This window comes from Anabrus simplex, chromosome 1, assembly GCF_040414725.1.
Source record: "Anabrus simplex isolate iqAnaSimp1 chromosome 1, ASM4041472v1, whole genome shotgun sequence".
NCBI lineage: Eukaryota > Metazoa > Arthropoda > Insecta > Orthoptera > Tettigoniidae > Anabrus > Anabrus simplex.
In genome coordinates this window covers 827,617,705-827,641,673 of record NC_090265.1, presented here as the reverse complement: position 1 = coordinate 827,641,673, position 23,969 = coordinate 827,617,705, and the positions used below count along the sequence as shown (strand labels likewise).

Genomic DNA, 23,969 nt, shown 5'->3' with positions numbered 1-23,969 from the left:
TATATTACATACACATGTGCCGTAAGTAATATTAATACACAAAGGCTAAGTCTGCAAACCGTACCAAAGTCGAGACAAGACAAGGTTATGTTAGGTAAGGTTAATTTGATAACGAAATTTACTTGCATTTCAACTTTCTCATTATGTCAAAAACTAATCATAGAATAGAGGAGGTAAGTTCATTTCGTTATCAGAGCACTTTTACAGATTTTTCTTGATTCTTAGACATCCTAATTGAATTCTCTACGTAAGAATTGGACGAAATAATATCGTAGTAATAAAATGCTGCGTTCGTCATTTCATACCAACTAGTCTATTAAATGCATTATGCGAACATACCATAATTCCTCTTACCTGGAATTATTAAATTGCTTAACAATTTTACAGAAAAATAAAATATCCATTACTTAGTCTCGTAAATATAATAGTATTGACTTTTCACAACACGGCAGTGTCACTGCGTATAATCTCGCAAGACACGACAAAACTATGACTAAATAGTGCCAATATGCGAGATGGACGGAAAATGTAAGATGTCGTATCGGCAAGTAGGATCCCTAAATTGTGTGGTTAGCGACACTGAATCGAACCCAACAGTTAAAGAGTAACTTTAAATTTCTACCTTCAGTAATAATAGGGGAGAAAGATTGAGGTTGTTCCCTTAGTGACTACGCTTTCATGGTGGCAACTATAGCCACCCGGCAGGTACTACAGGTTAGTAATTTGCATCGCGCGATTTGTTCATCATTTTAAATAATCGCAAAAGCCGCACGGGAACTGAAAACAAAACATTAAAACAGCCACATTATTCCACAATATAAACACCACTTTGTCGAGCAGTTCGTCTCCTTCCTCCCAAGTCTTCCCAACCTAAAGTTCGCAACATTTTAGTAACACTACTCTTTTGTCGGAAATCAACCAGAACACATCGTGCTGCTTTTCTTGATTTTTTCCACTTCTCGAATCAAGTAATATAAATGTGTCCTCAAAATTTCATTTCTTTATGTCGAGTTGTTTGGCTCGGCGATGATGAATCAGTCTCTCAGTCAGTCAGTCAGTCAGTCAGTCAGTCAGTCAGTCAGTCAGTCAGTCAGTCAGTCAGTCAGTCAGGACGTGTTATACATATAAAAGAAATCATAAAGGTCCAATAATACTGCCTTGCCCTGGCCAGTGTGGCAACTACCAAACTCGGCAAGTTGTAGAGGGTAAGACCATCTCCAAGAACACGAAACTGAAGCTGGTAAATGTGTTAATATTTCTGATCGCCACGTAACCTACGCCGCTGAGACACAGGCAGTTAAAACAGCTCACAAGAAGACGATAGAAGCATTGGAAATGTAGACCTTGGAAGGAAAATCGAACCAACGCTTCTGTTCCTGAGGAGGTCATAGTCAAGGACAGGCTCATGGAGAAGATTGACCGACCATTCTTGAGATACTTTGTCCATATTTCAAGGAGAAAGGTAGCCTTGGAGAAGACAGTGGTAGAAGGGAAAGTATCAGTCGTTACCTCGCAGCTGGTTAAATATCGATCTGCGAGGCGAAAACTCTCCAGCTAGTAATGACATATCACCACGCCCTGTCACGTTTAACAAAGGAGAGAGACAGAGTAGGGAATAAATTTGTTGCTTAGATAGACTGCATTCAGGAACTATGAGATAATTAGCCCATTTATTTACTACAGTTTAATTTCTGTACACTGGAATAATAACACCACATGCCTACATAGTTTTAGAAAAAATAATACAGCATGAGAAAGTAATAAATTTCTTATTGGGTCATAATGATCCCAGCGTTGAATGTAACTACAGGGCCGAGTGAGTTGGTCGTGTGGTTAGGGTGAGCAGCTGTGAGCTTGCATTGGGGAGATAGTGGGTTCGAGCCCCACTGTCGACAGCCCTGAATATGTTTTTCCGTGGTCTCCCACTTTCACGCCCGGCAAACGCTGGGGCTGTTCCTTACCTAAGGCCACCGTCGATTCCTCCCCACTCCCAGCCCTTTCCTGTACCATCGTCGCAATGAGACCTAGCTGTGTCGGTGTGACGTAAAAAATAAAACCCAACAGATAAGCTGTTCACTCGATGCAGCGGTTCGAAACCTAGTAAACCATTCCAAATCAGAGGTTCGCGGTGCAGTTCCCCCCACGCGACCTGATGACGTCAGCATGATTAGATGCCTGTGAAGCACGTACAGCAAAACCTCCTTTGTTCGACCCCCTTTAGTTCGGATTCTTCGTTAGTCCGGATCAAATTTAACAAAAATGTTAACACATGTTTTTAAATGCAAAAATTATTATTCATGTTCGCCTCTGTGGTGTCGCGGTTAGTGTGATTAGCTGCCACCCCTGGAGGCCCGTGTTCGATTCTCGGCTCTGCCACGGAATTTGAAAAGTGGAATAAGGACTGAAACGGCTCAGCCTCGGGAGGTCAACTGAGTAGAGAGGGGTTCATTTCCCACATCAGCCATCCTCTAAATGGTTTTCCATAGTTTACCACTCAGGCAAATGCCGGGATGATACCTAATTTAAGCCCAAGGCCGCTTCCTTCCCTCTTCCTTGTCTATCTCTTCCAATTTTCCCATCCCCCAACAAGGCCCCTGTTCAGCATAGCAGGTGAGGCCGCCTAGACGAGGTACTGGTCCTCCTCTCCTGTTATAACCTCGAGCCAAAATCTCACGCTCCAGGACACTGCCTTTGATGCGGTAGAGGTGGAGTTCCTCGCTGAGTCCGAGGAGAAAATCAACCTCGTACGTTAACAGATAATAAAATGAAATGATTAGGCTAAATGAATTTATTATTCATTCTTTATACAGAACAAATAATTTATTATTCATTCGTTATGCAGAACAAATAATTTATTATTCATTCGTTATGCAGAACAAATAATTTGTTATTCATTCGTTATACAGAACAAATAATTTATTATTCATTCGTTATGCAGAACAAATAATTTATTATTCATTCGTTAAGCAGAACAAAACAAATAATTTATTATTAATTCGTTATGCAGAACAAATAATGTATTATTCATTCGTTATGCAGAACAAATAATGTATTATTCATTCGTAATGCAGAACAAATAATTTATTATTCATTCGTTAAGCAGAACAAATAATTTATTATTCATTCGTTATGCAGAACAAATAATTTATTATTCATTCGTTATACAGAAAAAATAATTTATTATTCATTCGTTATGCAGAACAAACAATGTATTATTCATTCGTCATGCAGAACAAATAATTTATTATTCATTCGTTATGCAGAACAAATAATTTAACATAGATTGCAGCACAGTACTTTATTTATGAACGTATAATATAGGATTAAATGACGCGTTTGAATTTCGTGTTCAGGTGATTAATAAGTGATCCGTAATAAGCGATAAGTATGCATTAGTTTGTATACTGTATTTATTATCTGTTAACTAATTATGTTGTCCGCCTCCGTAACGTGATTGTTATTAGCTGCCGTCCTGGGAGGCTCGGGTTCGATTCCCGGTACTGTCAGAAATTTAAAAGTGTCAGGAGGGCTGATATGTGGTTACCTCAATTGGGGGTGTGCCTGAAAAGAGCTGCACCACCTCGGAATGAGGACACGAGTTTGCTTACTAATTATGTGTAGTGCGGTAATCTTGAACTGTTTGAAGTGAGTCAGCTAATTTATTATTCCTGTAAAGGAAAGCAAAGTCATCTCCGTACTGGGGTGGAAGGTAAAGGCTTCCACTATCCGTAACCTCGGCACTTGATGGGGTAGAAAGGCTAGCTCTACGCTCGGACGCCTTTGCTCCCAGGAATTAACCTGGTACTCATTTTTGGTGCAGGCTGAGTGAACCTTAGGGGCATGTACATCTCCGGAAGTGGAAATGTCGTTTTTTAAATTTTACGACTTCCTGACGGGGATTCGAACGCACGTCCTTCCTGGCAAATCGAGCACGCCTTTACCACCTCGGACAGGGAGCCCCTAAAGATAAATGGTAAGTTTCAAAAATATATAGCATTATTAATTTTTTTCCCGATTATTTTACTACTATTCTGTGTTTCGCTAGTCCAGTTTAGTTTAGTTCCATTTAGTCCAGAGAATCGAGGTTCTGCTGTAGTCCAAAAACCTGCCTATGTATTGGTAGACCATATTTACATTAAACGTACTTCTTCTTTATCGGTTTACCCTACAGGGTCGGTTTTTCCCTCGGACTCGGCGAGGGATCCCACCTCTACCGCCTCGAGGGCAGTCTGGAGCTTCAGACTCTGAGTCGGGGGATGCAACTGGGAAGGATGACCAGTACCTCGCCCAGGTGGCCTCACCTGCTATGCTGAACAGGAGCCTTGTGGGGGGATGGGAAGATTGGAAGGGATAGACAAGGAAGAGGGAAGGAAGCGGCCGTGGCCTTAAGTTAGGTACCATCCCGGCATTTGCCTGGAGGAGAAGTGGGGAAACCACGAAAAACCACTTCCAGGATGGCTGAGATGTGAATCGAACCCACTTTTACTCAGATGACCTCCCGAGGCTGAGTGGGCCCCGTTCCAGCCCTCGTACCACTTTTCAAATTTCGTGGCAGAGCCGGGAATCGAACCCAGGCCTCCAGGGGTGGCAGCTAATCACACTAACCATTACACCACAGAGGCGGACGTACTGCCTAGTCTTGAAGAACAATTGGCACAGACCTGAGAACAACATTTTGTGGCGCTGACTTTTCGAACATGAGTGGTGGTATTGGTGGTGGTGATTATTGTTTTAAGACGAAGTACAACTAGGCAACCATCGTCTATTAACACTAATTTGGAGGAAAATGGGAAAGCTCCGACACTTCGAAGAAGAGTGTATCAGCAAAATAAGGACAAGGGCCATGCAGGGCGTGAAAATGAAAGACTTCCCAGGCCTCGCAAACCTAATACCGTCGGAGTCAGAAAAGAACAAGAGTTGACCAAGAGAGGTCGAATAGGAAAGTTGAAAGTGAAGAGACTGACACAAGTAACTGGAAATATTGCCAGACTCAGCTAGGAGAACCGTGATCTCCGACTCACGCTGCCAAGTTCAGAGCCCTTGGTCCCCAATTTAGTCACCTTTAACGACAGGCAGGAGATACCGCGGATGTTATACTACTGCCCTCACCCACGGAGAAGCAAGAGGTCGGTGGATGCAGAGTGGGTTTCGGCCCTTTAGAGGCCACGGCTTGCCCGTGGTCCAACAGCCCTGTACTCTGACCGGCCAACCGAGCAGAGGAAAGTTGGCCACGGTTCTACCGTGGCTCTACGCCTCTGCATTCGGGAGACGGGCCTGGGGCACAGTGCCGGACTTCACGCCTGGCCCCACCCGTCGGCTGTCCTGAGAAGGGTTTTCCGTAGTTTTCCATTCTCCTACACTAAGGCGAATGCCGGGACAGTTCGTAGTATAGGCCACGGCCGCCCACCGACTCACCTTCTCCGCACATCTCCTTCACCGTAACAAATCTCCCGGCCTGAGAGACGGCGTCATCGTCTAGGAGGCCCGCCTCCCCCTTCAGGGTAAGAATGAAAACGTTTAGTAGTAGCAGTAGTAGTAGAAGCAAGACGTAATGTACGAGAATCACGGTGCTTATACTAAACACAAATATTGCCGTTCACAGTGGGATTCGAACACGAGTGTGTGAGTGTCAAAGCGTTGCCACGTCAAAATGTTTCAATTCATTTTGCATTCATATTAATTCGAGCTGTAAATCTAGCCCTGTCGAACGCAAAAAGTGAAGGATATTGTCTACTGTGAGGACACAGAAAGAAATAGATTTGGATTTAGGCGCTGATTTCATTGGTTTTTTACTGTATCACGATGACTTTTCAAATGGAAGTGGGCCGCTGTCCACCACTGCCCGTTGTTCAGATTTACGATACGAAAGAGTGATGGAAGAATGAGCACTGACTTCCTGCAGAGTCATCTCTTGTAGTTTGCGCGAAGGCCGAGGACCACTTGTGCTTCTTGGCCAGGAATGACATAATACTCTCGTGATTGTTCACGTCCTTAGAATTCTGATTATCGTGACTATGAATTTCCTTTATCTCATCATACACCTTATGTCGCACAACACGCCCTTTAAAACACCACTGACCTCAGTGACGTAATCCGCTAGACATTGTCCGGAATTGGTGATGGCGATTATTAGTGCCCGGTTTCTTACGTAATTACATATTGTATTCCTATGATTTCACATATTTTTACATACTCAGTAATATTACATATTTTTTACATATTATGTGAAGAATACACCTTCTTCTTATTCTTCTTTAATACAGCTTTTTCCCACACCTGTGGGGTCGCTGCGTCGCACATGTGGATTTGGCCCTGATTTTACTGCCGGATGCCCTTCCTGACGTTAACACTATATGGAGGGGTGTAATCACTATTGCGTGTTTCTGTAATAGCCGGTAGTGTGGCATGTTGTCTGAATATGATGAGGAGAGTGTTGGGACGGACACAAACACCCAGTCCCCGAGCCGGAAGAGTTAATCAGAAGCGTACAATGTTGAATAAGGATAAAGGGTTTCCACCTGTTCAATACATTCATTGTAAATTTCGATTCAACACGGACCATAATGAAATTCTTAACACTAATCAGAAGCGATTAAAATCCCCAACCCGGCCGGGAATCGAACACGGGACCCTCTGAACCGAAGGCCAGGACGCTAACCATTCAGCCAACGAGTCGCACTACGTGAACAATGTACCACTTTTGTTAATAAAAAATAAAAATTGAGTCAGCTCGTTTAGTTTTCAGACTGTTGTTGCTTGAGTCATCAGTCCATAGACTGGTTTGATGCAGCTCTCCATGCCACCCTATCCTGTGCTAACCTTTTCATTTCTACGTAGCTATTGCATCCTACATCTGCTCTAATCTGTTTGTCATATTCATACCTTGGTCTACCCCTACCGTTCTTGCCACCTACACTTCCTTCAAAAACCAACTGAACAAGTCCTGGGTGTCTTAAGATGTGTCCTATCATTCTATCTCTTCTTCTCGTCAAATTTAGCCAAATCGATCTCCTCTCACCAATTCGATTCAGTATCTCTTCATTCGTGATTCGATCTATCCATCTCACCTTCAGCATTCTTCTGTAACACCACATTTCAAAAGCTTCTATTCTCTTTCTTTCTGAGCTAGTTATCGTCCATGTTTCACTTCCATACAATGCCACGCTCCACACAAAAGTCTTCAAAAACATCTTTCTAATTCCGATATCAATGTTTGAAGTGAGCAAATTTCTTTTCTTAAGAAAGCTCTTCCTTGCTTGTGCTAGTCTGCATTTTATGTCCTCCTTACTTCTGCCATCGTTGGTTATTTTACTACCCAATAACAATATTCATCTACTTCCTTTAAGACTTCGTTTCCTAATCTAATATTCCCTTCATCACCTGCCTTCGTTCGACTGCACTCCATTACTTTTGTTTTGGACTTATTTATTTTCATCTTGTACTCCTTACCTAAGACTTCATCCATACCATTCAGCAACTTCTCGAGATCTTCTGCAGTCTCAGATAAAATAACAATATCATCGGCAAATCTCAAGGTTTTGATTTCCTCTCCTTGGACTGTGATTCCCTTTCCAAATTTCTCTTTGATTTCCTTTACTGCCTGTTGTATGTAAACACTGAAAAGGAGAGGGGACAAACTGCAGCCTTGCCTCACTCCTTTCTGGATTGCTGCTTCTTTTTCAAAGCCCTCGATTCTTATCACTGCAGACTGATTTTTATACAGGTTGTAGATAATTCTTCGTTCTCGGTATCTGATCCCTATCATCTTCAGAATCATAAATAGCCTGGTCCAATCAACATTATCGAATGCCAGATCTACGAATGCCATGTACGTGGGCTTGTCCTTCTTGATTCGATCCTCTAAGATCAGACGTAAAGTCAGGATTGCTTCACGTGTTCCTACATTTCTTCTGAAGCCAAATTGATCTTCCCCCAACTCAGCTTCAACTTGTTTTTCCATTCTTCTGTAAATAATACGTGTTAAAATTTTGCAGGCATGAGATACTAAACTAATAGTGCGGTAGTTTTCACACCTGTCAGCACCGGCTTTCTTGGGAATAGGTATAACAACATTCTGCTGAAAATCGGATGGGACTTCTCCTGTCTCATACATCTTGCACACTAAATGAAATAACCTTACCATGCTGGTTTCCCCTAAGGCAGTCAGTAATTCAGCGGGAATATCATCAATTCCAGGTGCCTTGTTCCTATTTAGGTCACTCACAGCTCTGTCAAACTCTGGCCTCAAAATTGGGTCTCCCATTTCATCAGCATCAACAGCCTCTTCATGTTCCAAAACGAAATTATCTACATCGTTACCTTGATACAACTGTTGGATATGCTCCTGCCATCTTTCTGCTTTGTCTTCTTTCCCTAGAAGTGGCTTTCCATCTGAGCTCTTAATATTCATGCACCTAGATTTCCTTTCTCCAAAGGTTTCCTTGATTTTCCTGTATGCAGCATCTACTTTTCCCAGGACCATACAGCCTTCGACATCCTTGCACTTCTCCTTCAGCCATTCTTCCTTAGCTACCTTGCACTTTCTATACACTTCATTCTTTAATCGCCTGTATTCTTTTCTGCCCTCTTCATTTCTAGCATTCTTGTATTTTCGTCGTTCATCAATCAGGTCTAGTATCTCCTGAGTTATCCACTGATTCTTAGTTGATCTTTTCTTCCTTCCTAACATTTCTTCAGCAGCCCTATTGACTTCATTTTTCATGACTCTCCACTCTTCCTCTACTGTGTTTCCTTCGGCCTTTTCATTTAGTCCTTGTGCAACATGTTCCTTGAAACAATCCATCACACTCTTTTCTTTCAACTTGTCTAGATCCCATCTTTTTGCATTCTTTCCTTTCTTCAATTTCTTCAATTTCAGATGGCATTTCATGACCAACAAGTTGTGGTCAGAGTCCACGTCTGCTCCTGGGAAAGTTTTGCAATCCAACACCTGGTTTCTGAATCTCTGCCTAATCATAATGAAGTCTATTTGATACCTTCCAGTGTCTCCAGGTCTCGTCCACGTATACAGCCGTCGTTTGTGGTGTTTGAACCAAGTATTGGCGAGGACTAAATTATGGTCAGTGCAGAATTCAACCAGCCGACTTCCTCTTTCGTTCCTTTGTCCCAATTCAAATTCTCCTACTGTGCTACCTTCTCTTCCTTGGCCTACCACTGCGTTCCAGTCTCCCATCACAATTAGATTCTCGTCACCTTTGACATATTGTATTAAATCTTCTATCTCCTCATATATTCTTTCAATTTCTTCATCATCCGCTGAACTAGTAGGCATATAGACCTGCACTATTGTGGTGGGCATTGGTTTGGTGTCTATCTTGGCGACAATAATTCTTTCACTATGCTGGTCGTAGTAGCTTATCCGCTGCCCTATTTTCTTATTCATTATTAAACCAACTCCTGCATTACCCCTGTTTGATTTCGTGTTGATAATTCGGTAGTCGCCTGACCAAAAATCCTGTTCTTCCTGCCAACGTACTTCACTTATACCAACTACATCTAACTTTAGCCTATCCATCTCCCTTTTCAGATTCTCTAACCTACCACAACGATTCAAACTTCTAACATTCCACGCTCCGACTCGCAGAATGTCAGTATCCATCTTCCTGATGATCGCCCCCTCTCGTGTAGTCCCCACCCGGAGATCCGAATGGGGGACTAGTTTACCTCCGGAATATTTTACCCGGGAGGAAGCCATCATCAGTACATCATTCATACAGAGAGAGCTGCATGTCCTCGGGAGGTGGTTACGGCTGTAGTTTCCCGTTGCTTTCAGCCGTGTAGCAGTATCAACACAGCTAAGCCATGGTGAGTATTATTACAAGGCCGTATCAGTCAATCATCTAGACTGCCGCCCTTGCAACTACCGAAAGGCTGCTACCTCCCTTTCGATGAACCATTCGTTAGTCTGGTCTCTCAACAGATACCCATCCGATATGGTTGCACCTGCGGCTCGGCTATCTGCATCATTGGGACACGCAAGCCTCCCCACCGCGGCAAGGTCACATGGTTCGCAGAGGAGGGTTTTCAGACTATAGTAAAGTAATTGGCGAATTTCAACCCTTATAGAATATGTTTCAATTGAAAAATTTGGCTTTAAAATTCCTTTAAAATTAGGATTTCTAATCTTTGTCTGTGAAATACTGTAGATCTGAGTGCCTCAACTGCATAAAATACAACAGCATTAATCGTTTTTCAGAGTCTGGGATTACTAGGTGCCTTTTTACAATTATTAACATACATCGCAATTGGGAAATATCCCGGTGGCAATGTTCCCTTACAGTAGTGTAATAATAAAGTAAAGTTAAAACATAATTACACAACAATAACAACAACAACAACAAGAAGCAATTCCATGGAAAGAAAATATTACAAGAAATACTAATAGTTTAACATTCTAAATCCAGCGTCATCATATACAATTTCATACATAACATAACTTCAGTATTTCCACTACTTAACACTATGGCTTACAATGGTATAGGTTGAGCTTACTACTAACTTAACATTACAACACCACCATATACAAATTCACACGTACCTTTCAAAATTTTACACTATGACTTACAACAGCAACAACGACGATGACAACAACAACAACAACAACAACAACAACAACAAGAGTACAACAAGCAATTCCATGGAAGGAAAATATTACAAGAAATACTAATAGTCGTTAGCCAGAGTTTCTAACAAATGCCACGCAATCTTGGAACGAAATCTAGGTCATTAGTGGCAAACAAGAAGAGCCCCCGGAAGACATTTCACCCAACTAGTTTTAAGTTTTAAACTATGCACTCGTGAATTCTTGCGATGTTGAACGGTCCTTCACAGCCTAAAAGAGAATTTAATCGGGATAGTGTCAAAACATCACAATGAACAAAAAATAAAAAAGAAGTACCTGGTGACACACTGCGCACCACGATAAACACATTACCGTACCATTTGTTACTTAATAGGAGTTTAAAAACATATTCGATAATATCTTTATTTAGTAAAATTTGTTTCATTTTCAGGGCATGAGGGCAACAGAAAATTAGCCACAACTATGGATTGTGTATTATACTCCGCGATTTACAGTGCATAACATTATTTTGATTATGCCTTGAATTTTATTATTTAATGCTGTCAAAGTTAGAAAGCAGTAGTCTATGTAAATTATCTAATGTAACAAAGATGACTGTCATAAAATATGGAGGAATTTATTGTCTCATATACATAACTCATAATAAACGAAATATACGAACAGTTTTTATACATTCAGTGCATATTACATATTTTCTTAATATTACATGTTTAATTACATATTTCACTGATGTTTATTACATTTTATGTACATCGAGTGAGTTGGCCGTGCGGTTAGGGGCGCGTGGCTCGGGAGATAGCGGATTCGAACCCCATTGGTGGCAGGCTTGAACATGTTTTACCGTGGTTTCCATTTTCACACCAGGCAAATGCTGGGACTGTACCTTAATTAAGGTCACGGCCGCTTCCTTTCTACTCCTAGCCCTTTCCTATCCCATCGTCGGCATAATCCCTATCTGTGTCGGTGTGACGTAAAGCAATTTATTAAAAAACTCCCGTTTCTCTACAGGTATGAAGTAAGATGGATCTTCATACAGAAGTTTTAACGACTGGATGCCCTTTCCGACGTCAACATCATCAGAGGATTTAAAGATATGAAATGAATGACGTGATATATAATAGTAGGGAGAGGGTGAAACAGGGCGCCGACACACAGACTACTCGTGTCGAATAGCACCAAGGGGTCTGCTCAAGGGTTAATGTCTCCATCCGACGGACGAATCACCATCAACAGCATCATACGCCCTCGCTCCTCGCTCCATATGAACACTGCGGAGAGATTTGGAATGGAATCCAGGTTTTTGGCACGCAATCTAGTGATTAGAATATATCCATCACCTCTCTTACCCTAGCGTCCAACATTCTGATGGTGAACATTTTTTCGACCAATGGGACTCGAACCGGCTAACCACGGTGTCAGACCGTATAGAATTCTCGTCTTAACGATCGTGGTCACCAGGTGGGATAATAATAATAATAATAATAATAATAATAATAATAATAATAATAATAATGATAATAATAATAATAATAAATCAGTAAGGCCTATCTCTCCCTAGTGGTAGGCAACACCTTAAACAAATGTCATTACTTTTGGTTTGGAGAGCCAGCTAGAGGCTTGGAATGAATATTGTTTAGTGGAGAGTTGTAACTGTTATGGGGTTGGCAGTCGATACCTTATTTTGTCTGTTTCTAAGTTGCCACTACTGTGATTTCAATTTAAAATCCATCAATCATAGACCAGCTCGCCCCTATAAATAGAAGCAATCTTGGACTTAATGTATCTACCTTGATCAGTGTTACGGTGAGTGAAGTTCTCTTTACACAAGGCTACAGGCGTGCTGGGGCAGCTTCTAAGGTAGGCGGCTAAGAATTTACTCCATCGTGTAAACTTACTTGCGATTTTCTTTTTCAATTTGCTTTACGTCTCACCGACACAGATAGGTCCTATGGTGACCGTGGAATAGGGAAGGGCCAGGAGTGGTACGGAAGCGGCCGTGGCCTTAATTAAGGTACAGCTCAAGCATTTGCCTGGTGTGAAAATGGGAAACCACGGAAAACCATCTTCAGGGCTGCCGACAGTGCGGATCATACCCATTAACTCCCGAATGCAAGCTCATAACTTATTTACGTGTGGCGACGGGTATATATAAGCGTAACGGTTAAGGCCGAGTTAGTGCTGAGCGGCGTTTACATGATTTTAATGTAGATTTTAACTTAATCTGTAAAATGTTGGTTTTTAGACTTTCTTGCCACGAAGGCAACCGCCCAACTGCGTGTCTTGTAATGTATTTTGGATGTACGACTGTTGACCTTTGTTTCCCTTGTTAACTTTGCATTTTTGGTGACTAAGCTTTTCCAAATTTCTAAATTTTAATTCTTGATTTTCGGTTAGTAATTCTTTCCCATCTTAGTCACCAGTGTCATGTGGCCTTCTGCCCCATTAGGTTGTATTGCAAGTCATGTTATGGGAATGCTTGAGTGTGTTCAGCATCCCAGTCCACTTTTTTCGGTCTTTTCTATTTACCTTTAATGTGTGTTATTCTCGGCCGTGTAGTATGAGCTACTGCTCCTGCCAGGGGCGTACGCAGAGGAGGGATTTGGGGAATAACCCCTCCCCCGAAATTCTGAAGTTTGGAACTTGTGATTAGTTGTGGTAACCATGTATATGAAAATTTCAGGTGGTTCATTTTTATCTTTACATTTGAACTACGTATTTGCCAACAATGTGCTGATGCTTCCATTCATAAATATTACAGTGAGCTTGATCCGACATTTAACCTTCAGTCTGCGTTGTATTCTGCGATTGTTAAGACATCGCAGTTCAGTTGCGTAGCCAGGATTTCAGTTTTGGGGCGGGGGCCATTCATCCAGAATTTTATTTTGATAGGTGTCCAAACTTCCAGAGTTTATGTGGTGTAGAATACCTAAAAAGAAAATTAGTGCCCTTGGATCTAAGTAGGAGTGGTGGATTCGTGCGGATTCTGGAAGCTAATACTAATCTTCTTCTTCTCCTCCTATTCCCCCGCTCTTCCCACACCTGTGGGGTCGCGGGTGCGAACTGTGGATTTGGCCCTGCTTTACGGCCGGATGTCCTTCCCGACGCCAACCCTATATGGAGGGATGTAACCTCTGTTGTGTGCTTCGTTGGTGGTTGGTAGTGTAGTATGTTGTCTGAATATGAAGAGGACAGTGTTGGGACAAACGCTCAGTCCCCGAGCAAGAAAAATTAATCAGACGCGACTAAAATCCCCGACAAGGCCGGGAATCAAACCCGGGACCCTCTGAACCGAAGGCCTCAGCACTGATCATTCAGCCAATAAGTCGGACTCCGGAAGCTGATATTAATATACATTATATATAAAATGCTCAATAAAAGTGCATTGGTTAAAACTCCTGGGTGCCAATGAATTAAAGAATAAACAGTTTGAGTAAAGATATAATGTTCTAGTTTAGAATAAATACGGTAATGTTATTATAATAATGGTCACATGATAAGCAATAAAGAAGTGACATTTTGTACAAATAATGCGGGAAAGAAATACATACAGACACACACACACGTCGAATACAGGTTTCTCGCCCTTCTGGTCCATGGCTAGATGATGAAGCCAAGAGAATGATGGCCCACCGTGACTCGTTATTTCGGCATTATAAACAAATCCTAGATGACACAGACTTCGAATCTTACCGCATCTTAAAACATCGCACAAAGCAGTTAATCAGAAATAAAAAGTGTATATATTTCTGCAATTTAGCTAACTACTTAAATTCTAATCGTGCATGGGATCAACTTAGGGCTCTGGGAATAGGAAAACATCGACGGAGACAGACAACTCCTGACATTCCACTTGGCGAACTGAACGATTACTTTAGTAGAATAGATATTCAACCTAGCCCAATTAACTGAACCGACTCTCCGCCCTCCCCTCCCGCCAATCCACAATTCACATTTCACAGTGTCACAGAAAATCAGGTTAAAAAGGCTTTGTATTCCATTAAATCAAAGCGGTGTAGATGATATTCCTATTACTTTTACATTACATTATGGGTGCTGTCCTGCCTATACTACTGACGCATATACTGAACTACTGTTTACTAAACGGAACTTTCCCTACTGTCTGGAAAACAGCCAATATTACACCGGTACCTAAGAGATTAGACCCACAATCACACTCTGACTATCGTCCTATGTCTACACTCCCTGCGCTTTCTAAAGCCTTTGAACGTTTAGTATACGAGCAAGGTCTGGAATACCTAAATAAAAATGCTCTTTTGGACCTTTTGCAACCTGAATTTAAGAAGGGTCACAGTACCGCGTCAGCACTTTTGAAGGTTACGGTTTTGAAGACATTAGAAACGCTATGGAAACGACAGCTCACTATACTTACCCTTCTTGACTTTAGTAGCGCTTTTGACACTACAGTAATTCCGACTATGATAAAGAAAATGAAACTGCTAAATTTCGACCTGGCTGCGCTTAAGGTTTTAAGTTCTTATTTGAGTAACCGCCAACAACATGTAACAGTAAACGACAAGGCCTCTAAATAGAAAATAAAACTTACAAAGTATTGCCCCACAGGGCAGTATTCCAGGGCCCCGAATTTTCTGTATTTATATCAATGACATACCGTCTGTGACAGGAAATAACACACACCACCTCTATGCTGACGATCTTCAAAAATATTGACATTGCAAGACAAGATATTAGCAATGACCTCCAACGACTCAATTTATATGCACAACGAAACTCTCTTATAATAAACTGCACAAAATCTCAGGCAATCATAATTGGATCACGAAAATTACTGAGCTGCTCAAACAATGTCGCAATCCAGCCTATCCTACTGAATTTTAACATTATTCCCTACAGTAAAACGGATAAAAAATCTCGGCGTAATGATGAATTGATTGGTTTGATTACACGAAAGAAATACGTGAAAAGATTTTTGGAGTGCTTCACCCTCTTAAACAGCAGGAGAATGTATTTCCATTTGGCCAAACTAATACAGACACTGATTCTCCCTATTCTTGATTACTGCGACGTTGTTTTAGTAGATATGACGAGAGAAGAAACGCTTAAACTTCAACGAGCACTGAATTCCTGCCTACGATTTATTTACAATAACAGATACTATGTTCATATCACCCCATATTATCAGGCTGTCTTATGGCTGATGTATGATAAACGTCGGCAGCTACACACTTTAACGATGGTGTATAGGGTGGTAGGTGAAAGTCAGTCACTGTATATTTCTTCTAAATTCATCTTTTTATCATCATTTCACAACTTAAATACACGTTCTAAATTCATTATTTCTATTCCACTCCACCGCACAAATAAAATTAATAGATCAATATTATGGTGAATGTCGCCAGATTATGGAATTCCCTGCCAGCTCAGGTCACAGACTCTAGCTTTTTCTAAATCACGATTTAAGGTCACCTGCCGAAGACGACCTGCTGAGGACAGCTGACTGAATGGTTGAAGTATGAATATGTGCGTACCTGAGGATTAGTCACTTTTACGAGTTTTTAATATTAATTAGTTTTAATACTAATGTAGTTAATAATTTATTTAAATTTATTTTCACTTCTATTAATTTATGTAGTTTTAACTATTTTAAGTATCTCAGTATTTTATTTCAGATTCCGATTAGTATGTGTTTAAGTGTACGAGAGGGCCTGGTGCCCTAACCGCCACTGTACAGAAGGCACTAATAAACAAACAAATAAATAAATAAAATTAATAAATAAATAAATATAGAATGAAAGCTCATGGCTATAGCTATTTTGTTAAATGGCAAAGAAAAATACACGTCACAACATATGCTAGGTAGGGTTTACCTTGTCCTATTAGTTTCCCTCGCGGTTATGGCCGCGCAACTGTGAGCTTGAATCCGGGAGATAGTGGATTCGAACCCCACTGTCGGCAACCCTGAAAATGGTTTACCATGGTTTCCCCATTTTCACACCAAGCAAATGCTGGGGATGTACCTTAATTAAGGCCACGGCCTCTTCCTTCCCACTCTTAGGCCTTTCCTCACCCACCATCTCCATAAGACCTATCGGTGTCGGTGCGACGTAAAGCAAATAGTTAATTAGTTTCCCTCGCAAGCCTAGGATACAGAATATAGTAGTATAATGTTACAGTTTTGTGACGCAAAAATTCGTATGTATAATTTTTATTAACGTGCCAGATACCAACGACACGGAGCTGTTGCCATTTGAACACCGTTTCAAGGGCCACCGACTCAAGCAGGGATTTGAACCTGCGAACTCGGACTCAGAAGGACAGCGACTCAACCAACTGAGCCACATGAAAAGGAGGTGTTGGTGATTATTGTTATAAAAAGATTGAGTTAGTATGTTTACACAGGTTTTATGAGGAGCATTTATTAAGGATTACTTTTTCCAACTGTCCTAAGTGCACGAGGCCGGACAGAAGAAATAGCTGGAAGATAAAGAGCCTTGCAGGGGTGTCGCTTCCTTCTCTGTTCACTTTTCCAAACCAAAATCCATGGCATAACAGCCCTGAAGGGCCATCGCCTACCAAGCGATCGCTGTTCAGCCCGAAGGCCTGCAGATTACGAGGTGTCGTGTGGTTAGCACGACAAATCCTCTCCGCTGTTATTCATGGCTTTTTAGACCGGGGCCGCCATCTCACCGCCAGATAGCTCCTAAATTATAAGCACGTGGGCTGAGTGTACCTCGAACCAGCCCTCATTTCCAAGTAAAATCCCTGACCTGGCCGGGAATCAAACCCGGGGCCTCCGGTAAGAGACAGGAATGCTATCCCTACACCGCGGGGCCAGTTTGTTACTTTTAGGTCTCCTTATTTTAGAATTTGACTTAAGGCATCCTGCATTCGATTCCCGGCACGGACAGGGTTATGAAAGGCATGGGATGGGGAAGATACAGCCTTCTTTGTGGGTGCAGTAGAGTTGGCCTGGAAGGTGGTCACCTTCATGGGTTGTAGTACCAAAGTGGTTCCTTTGATTAAGAAGACAAATTAAATGAAGATTCTTCTTCCCCACAAACGAAGAACGATATTATCAATTTTACGGACAGTTTCAATAATGCAGCCGGTTTATGTTAAGAGTACAGAAGCTATGATTGTACATGGTCACAGTCAAAACCATCAATATCTACTGAAGATCCGTCACCGCACTTTTCTTTTCATATCCACCGGGTGAATTGGCCGTGCGGTTAGGGGCGCATAGCTGTGTGCTTGCATCCTGGAGATAGTGGGTTCAAACCCCACTGTCGGCAGCCCTAAATATGGTTTTCCGTGGTTCGCTATTTTCACACCAGGCAAATTCTGGGGCTGTACCTTAATTAAGGCCACGGCCGCTTTCTTCCCACTCTTAGCCCTTTCCCTTCCCATCGTCGCTATAAGACCTACGGTGCGACGTTAAGCAAATTCTAAATAAAAAATAAAAAATATTTTCACAACCCCTTCAAAGAAAAAGTTGTATGCACGTTACTGACCTGAACGTATTTTGTGGGTACGCTACTGCATCTACTCACCATTGAAGGTACAAGGTAGCCCGAAGATGGGGCGCATGCTCAAAATACACCACCATAAACCATAAACCATAAATGATGCGGTTATGGCTCAAAGGTACTAAAGAGCGGTAAGGGACTGGATCTAGTGTTTTAAGTAGAATCTGTATCAATAGAACGTGACTTCCCTTTTTAAAAATGTTTCATGCATCGACTGCGAATCAAGCCTGGGCCGTCCTAATGAGGAGATAGAACCATTGGAACTGTATTATCACGCCCGCCAGTTACAAAATATTCACCCGCACTTTTGATGGTGTCATTTGAGGTCCCAATCAGTCCCCGGGCATTTGACAAAATATATAGGCCTACCTATCGAACTTAGGCACGCATCCGCGATTGTCTTGCTATTGTTAGAATAAAAAAAAAAGCTTTTCTATAACTTACCGAGGATGCACATAGTTTTGGCTTCTCATTGACAAAATGGTCCCTCTTCAAAAAAGTTACTTATATGGCACAAAATGAGGAACTAACGTGCAACTCAAAATCCTGTCACAGTCTTCCCAACGCTGCAACTTAAACACAGCACATCTCTCAACCACGGTACAACACGAGGATTCCTAGGACATTATTGTTACCTGGAACCGATGTGCAAAAGCTGACACGATGTTGTAAGCTTGCAACTGTTTCTGGCCGTGGCCCCCGTTATCTCGGTGATCACCTTTCGGCCCCCTACGAGTAATCCCTTGCTAATTGCTCTTTTCCTCATGTCTTGACATTTGTCAACACACGGTTACATTCCCAATACTGAGGCCTCTACAGGAAAATATCCCCGCGTATCACAATCCTAAGTGTTTTCCTATCATTCAAACAGTACAAATATGGAGATTTATGTATGGTCCTATTGAGCCTTGCTAGTAGATTCTTTGTCGCTACGTTAATTTAACATTTCGGCGTAATTTTTTAAGTTGTTCGTACCGTACGTAAAACAACGGCTGATCCTCGCTCTAGTTTCAGGAAGCATTTCTTTTGGGGGGGGACATCCCCCTGACCCCCCTTGGCTACGCCAGTGTTGCAGTTCACAGGTAATTCCCATACATCATTGGCAAAATATGGAAAATGTTTTATAAGACATCTGTGCGGTCCTTTTGTTTATAAATGAGTGGGTTTTACCCTTACCTTTACCACCGAAAAGTTGAGTGAGAGGAAGTGTGGACCTGTGGAGAAAGGGTACAGTTAACCGGGTACTTGAATGACCCACGGCACAGGGCTTTGTGAGCAATGGATGACGCGAACAAGTAAAATGTGTGTGATATGATAAGTTCAGAACTTCAGACGGAGAGAGTCAGACAACAGACAGTGAAGTAAACTAGTGATGTCGGTTTCTGCGAAGAGACATAATTTTAAAAAAAAGGTTATTTGCAGAATATGACTGTACAAAAAAGATTGAATGGGTTAGCTCTTTTGTATATACACAAAGACCATGTGACCGCAGTTACAGTAATACTGAAGGACAGATTCCCAAAACGGGGAGACAAAAAGTTGTTTACGGACTTCATCTGTGCACATTTATTTCTGTTGCAAATATTTGTAGCTGTATCTACAGTTTCATAACCAAGAGGGTGACTCCTTGCTTAGGCCGAGTCAGCCCATTATGTTACCAGCACAAGCGGAGCCTTCTTAAATGGATGTAATAATAATAATAATAATAATAATAATAATAATAATAATAATAATAATAATAATAATAATAATAACCCACAGCCTGTTCCAGTTATTCGACCGGGTCAGAAAAGAAATGAATGAAGTCCTCATCTAGCGGCGAGGATAGAAATTGTGCCGGCTGCCGAAGCCTGTCGCACTCCTCTGGGACAACGATTAATGACTGGCGAATGAAATGATATTGGAGAGTGTTGCTGGAATGAAAGATGAGAGGGAAACCCGGAGTACCCGGAGAAAAACCTGTCCGCCTCCTCTTTGTCCAGCACAAATCTCACATGGGATGGTCGGGATTTGAATCACGGAACCCAGCGGCGAGAGGTCGACGTACTGCCGCCTGAGACACGGAGGCTTACAGTAATAATATAATTTATTATTTTACGTTCACTAGGTACGCAGTTGCTCTGCTTGATAACTGGAAAATGTTATTTATTTGTATGTCTTTTGTTCGGAAAACTTCATCTGGCGAGCCGAACTTATCCTCGGACACTCCCGGCACTAAAAGCCATACGACATTTCATTTATTTTTTTCATTCCAGAACACTATAGAGCTGTTTTGTTTACAGGTCGTGAGTGCTACCTCTAACGCGTTATTCGACAAGGACAAGCAGCCACTGGAGTATTACATGGCTCAGGCATATGACACCCTTCAAGAATTTGAAACAGAATTGGCTTGCCGTGGTACTACATTCTTTGGTGGTAAGTATTGGATTGCATTTTTCTCGGTATGTGCTAGGTCGTTATCCTGAAATTTGGGTACCATTATTCCACGTAATTTCTTAGTTTTGGTTTTGATTTAACACTTTACTTTAAATGTTGTCGTCTCTGACCTCGTATTCAAGCTTCTTTACCTTGTATTGTTCTAAGAATCCAGGGGCGCCGGGTTTTGAAAATTAGTGGCAGTGCTCTAACTCATAGTTCAGAAAGGTGGAGGGGGATGGAAGCCACGGAAAATGTTGAAATTTTAATCCTAATGATAATGCAGTTTTAGGTGTTTTTGAATGAGCAATATTTTTCGAAAACATAAGATATTGTTTTATTAGGAGCTTTTTCAAAAATAATGAATGAGTACAAACGAAAGTCCACGTAAATCCACATAAAATCCACACAAAAATTAAGGGTACATGTCTGTGAAGGACCATAATTTTAACTACAAATCACACACAAGATATCACCAGTATTATGCTTCATATTCATCTGAAATTCACCGTACAAGTGGAATTGACCTTTTAGAACAATAAAACAACAATGAAGAATTAGTTAGTCAAGTATTTTAATAATTAGCCTACTTTATCCTTCGTAAGTAATTTACTCTTTGGGAGTGTAGACAGTTTTTAGGTACCTATATCTCTGAAACTTATCAATAAAATCCACCAACTTTTTAACTGTATACAGAGAATGTGTGTGTGAACAAAGTAGACTACTATGGGGAACATACAAAAAGAAATGAATTAACAGCATTAATTAAAATTTGGCACATAAAAATACAGCAACTTTTTGTTGGGCGTAGCTGAAGTCAAGTCCTTATTTTTTAAGATAGGTCCATGATTGTAGTCTACTTTTCTTCAGTTATCATACTGATTCTATGTACAAAGTTTCAGCCTTCTAGCTTGAGTAGTTTCTGGTCTATTAAATTAAATATGTCAGAAAACTAAACTTTCGGGAAATTGGACTTAAAGTTTAACTTTGATTATAATGAAAGTTGTGGTCTAAACTGATGGTGTTTAATGCATTCCAGCGCCATAATCATCTTGGTTCAGAGTTCTTAATCCTCTTTCTTAAGATTTATATTCCTTTTTCAGCTTCTTACCCCCTTTCTAGCCTCTTCTTCACTAAAGTTACTGTTGCATGAATCGTCCAAATATTTCAGTTTCTTTTTTGAAGCACTTGATTGCACCTTAACCTCACTCTCACCAGAACCATTACTGGTATTGATTTATGTTTCTTGCTCCTTAGATGTAAATATATTTCCGTAGAACTTGCGCCTGCCAGCACCAAATTTCCTAGTCCTCGGCATATCTATGGAAACATTTACTACCTACTTATCTTTTAAGATAAACTATTGTGATCAACAGTTGTTTATTTATTTATTACCTATGTGGAGAAAGATGAACATCGTGCAGGTTAACCAACTTTCGAAAGTTAAATTTGCTACTTTTCATTAGAAATTACCTTTGCTGCGCCAAAGTGATAAGATAATCAGCTATGTGGGAAACGATAAGAAAAGGAACGTGATCGTAGCGGGTGATCTCAATTTACCAAATGTCAAATGGGAAGGTAATGCGAACGACAGGAAGCATGACCAACAAATGGCAAATAAGTTAATATGGGAAGGGCACCTGATTCAGAAAGTGATGGAACCAACTAGAGGGAAGAATATTCTGGATGTGGTGCTGGTAAAACCAGATGAGCTCTATAGATAAACCGAAGTAATAGATGGTATTAGTGATCACGAAGCTGTTTTTGTGGTAATTAAAAATAAATGTGAAAGAAAGGAAATTAAAATTAGGACTGTTAGGCAGTACCAAATGGCTGATAAAACAGGCATGAGGGAGTTTTTAATAAGCAACTATGATCGGTGGAAAACGGTAAATAAAAATGTAAACAGACTCTGGAATGGGTTTAAAGCAATTGTTGAGGAATGTGAAAATAGGTTTGTACCTTTAAAGGGGGTAAGGAATGGTAAAGATCCACTATATTATAACAGGGAAGTAAAGAGACTAAGAAGGAGGTGCAGGTTGGAAAGAAATACGGTTAGAAATGCCTGTGGAAGTAAGGAGAAATTGAAGGAACATACTAGGAAATTGAATCTACCAAAGAAGTCAGCTAAGGATAACATGATGGCAAGCATAATTGGTGGCAACACTATAGTGAAAAATGGAAGAGTATGTATAGGTACTTTAAGGCAGAAACAGGTTCCAAGAAGGACATTCCAGGAATAATTAATGAACAAGGGGAGTGTGTATGCGAGGATCTTCGAAAGGCAGAAGTATTCAGTCAGCAGTATGTAAAGATTGTTGGTTACAAGGATAATGTCCAGATAGAGGAGGTGACTGATGCTAAATAAGTATTAAAATTTACCTATGACAGCAATGCCATTTACAGTAAGATACAAACGTTGAAAACTAGAAAATCAGCTGGAATTGATAAGGTTTCGGGAGATATACTAAAGACAATGGGTTGGGATATAGTACCATATCTGAAGTACTTGTTTGATTTTCTTTTTTTTTTTTTTTTTTTTGCATGAAGGAACTTTACCAAATGAATGGAGAGTTGCTATAGTAGCCCATGTATATAAAGGAAAGGGTGATAGGCATAAAGCTGAAAATTACAGGCCAGTCAGTTTGACATGCATTGTATGTAAGCTTTGGGAAATCACTCTTTCTGATTATATAAGACATGTTTGCAAAATTAATTATTGGACCTTTATGTTTTCTTATATACATCAATGATATGTGTAAAGAACTGGAATCAGAGATAAGTTTGGGTTTAGGAAAGGTTATTCCACTGAAGCCCAACTTGTACGATTCCAGCAAGATATAGCAGATATACTGGATTCAGGAGGTCAATTGGACTGTATTGCGATTGACTTATCTAAGGCACTTGATAGGGTAGATCATGGGAGACTACTGGCAAAAATGAGTGCAATTGGACTTGGCAAAAGAGTGACTGAATGGGTGGCTCTGTTTCTAAAAAATAGAACTCAGAGAATTAGAGTAGGTGAAGCTTTATCTGTCCCTGTAAAAACTAAGAGGGGAATTCCTCAAGACAGTATTATTGGATCTTTACGTTTTCTTATATATATCAATGATATGTGTAAAGAGGTGGAATCAGAGACAAGGCTTTTCGCAGATGATGTTATTCTGTACAGAGTAATAAATAGGTTACAAGATTGTGAGCAACTGCAAAATGACCTCGATAATGTTGTGAGATGGACAGTAGGCAATGGTATGATGATAAACGGGGATAAAAATCAGGTTGTGAGTTTCACAAATAGGAAAAGTCCTGTCAGTTTTAATTACTGCGTTGATGGGGTGAAAGTTCCCTTTGGGGATCATTGTAAATACCTAGGTATAAATATAAGGAAAGATCTTCATTGGGGTAATCACATAAATATGATTGTAAATAAAGGGTACAGATCTCTG

General features: G+C 40.8%; 1 protein-coding gene across 1 annotated transcript in view; it reads left to right on the top strand.

Annotated features, from left to right (window-relative positions):
- LOC136873892 (pyrimidodiazepine synthase) overlaps positions 1–23,969 on the top strand; it is an 81,917-nt gene that overhangs the window by 42,415 nt on the left and 15,533 nt on the right. The window contains exon 3 of the mRNA XM_067147218.2: positions 20,391–20,523. Coding sequence (XP_067003319.1) covers positions 20,391–20,523 — 133 coding nt within the window. The remainder of the gene's footprint in view (positions 1–20,390; positions 20,524–23,969) is intronic.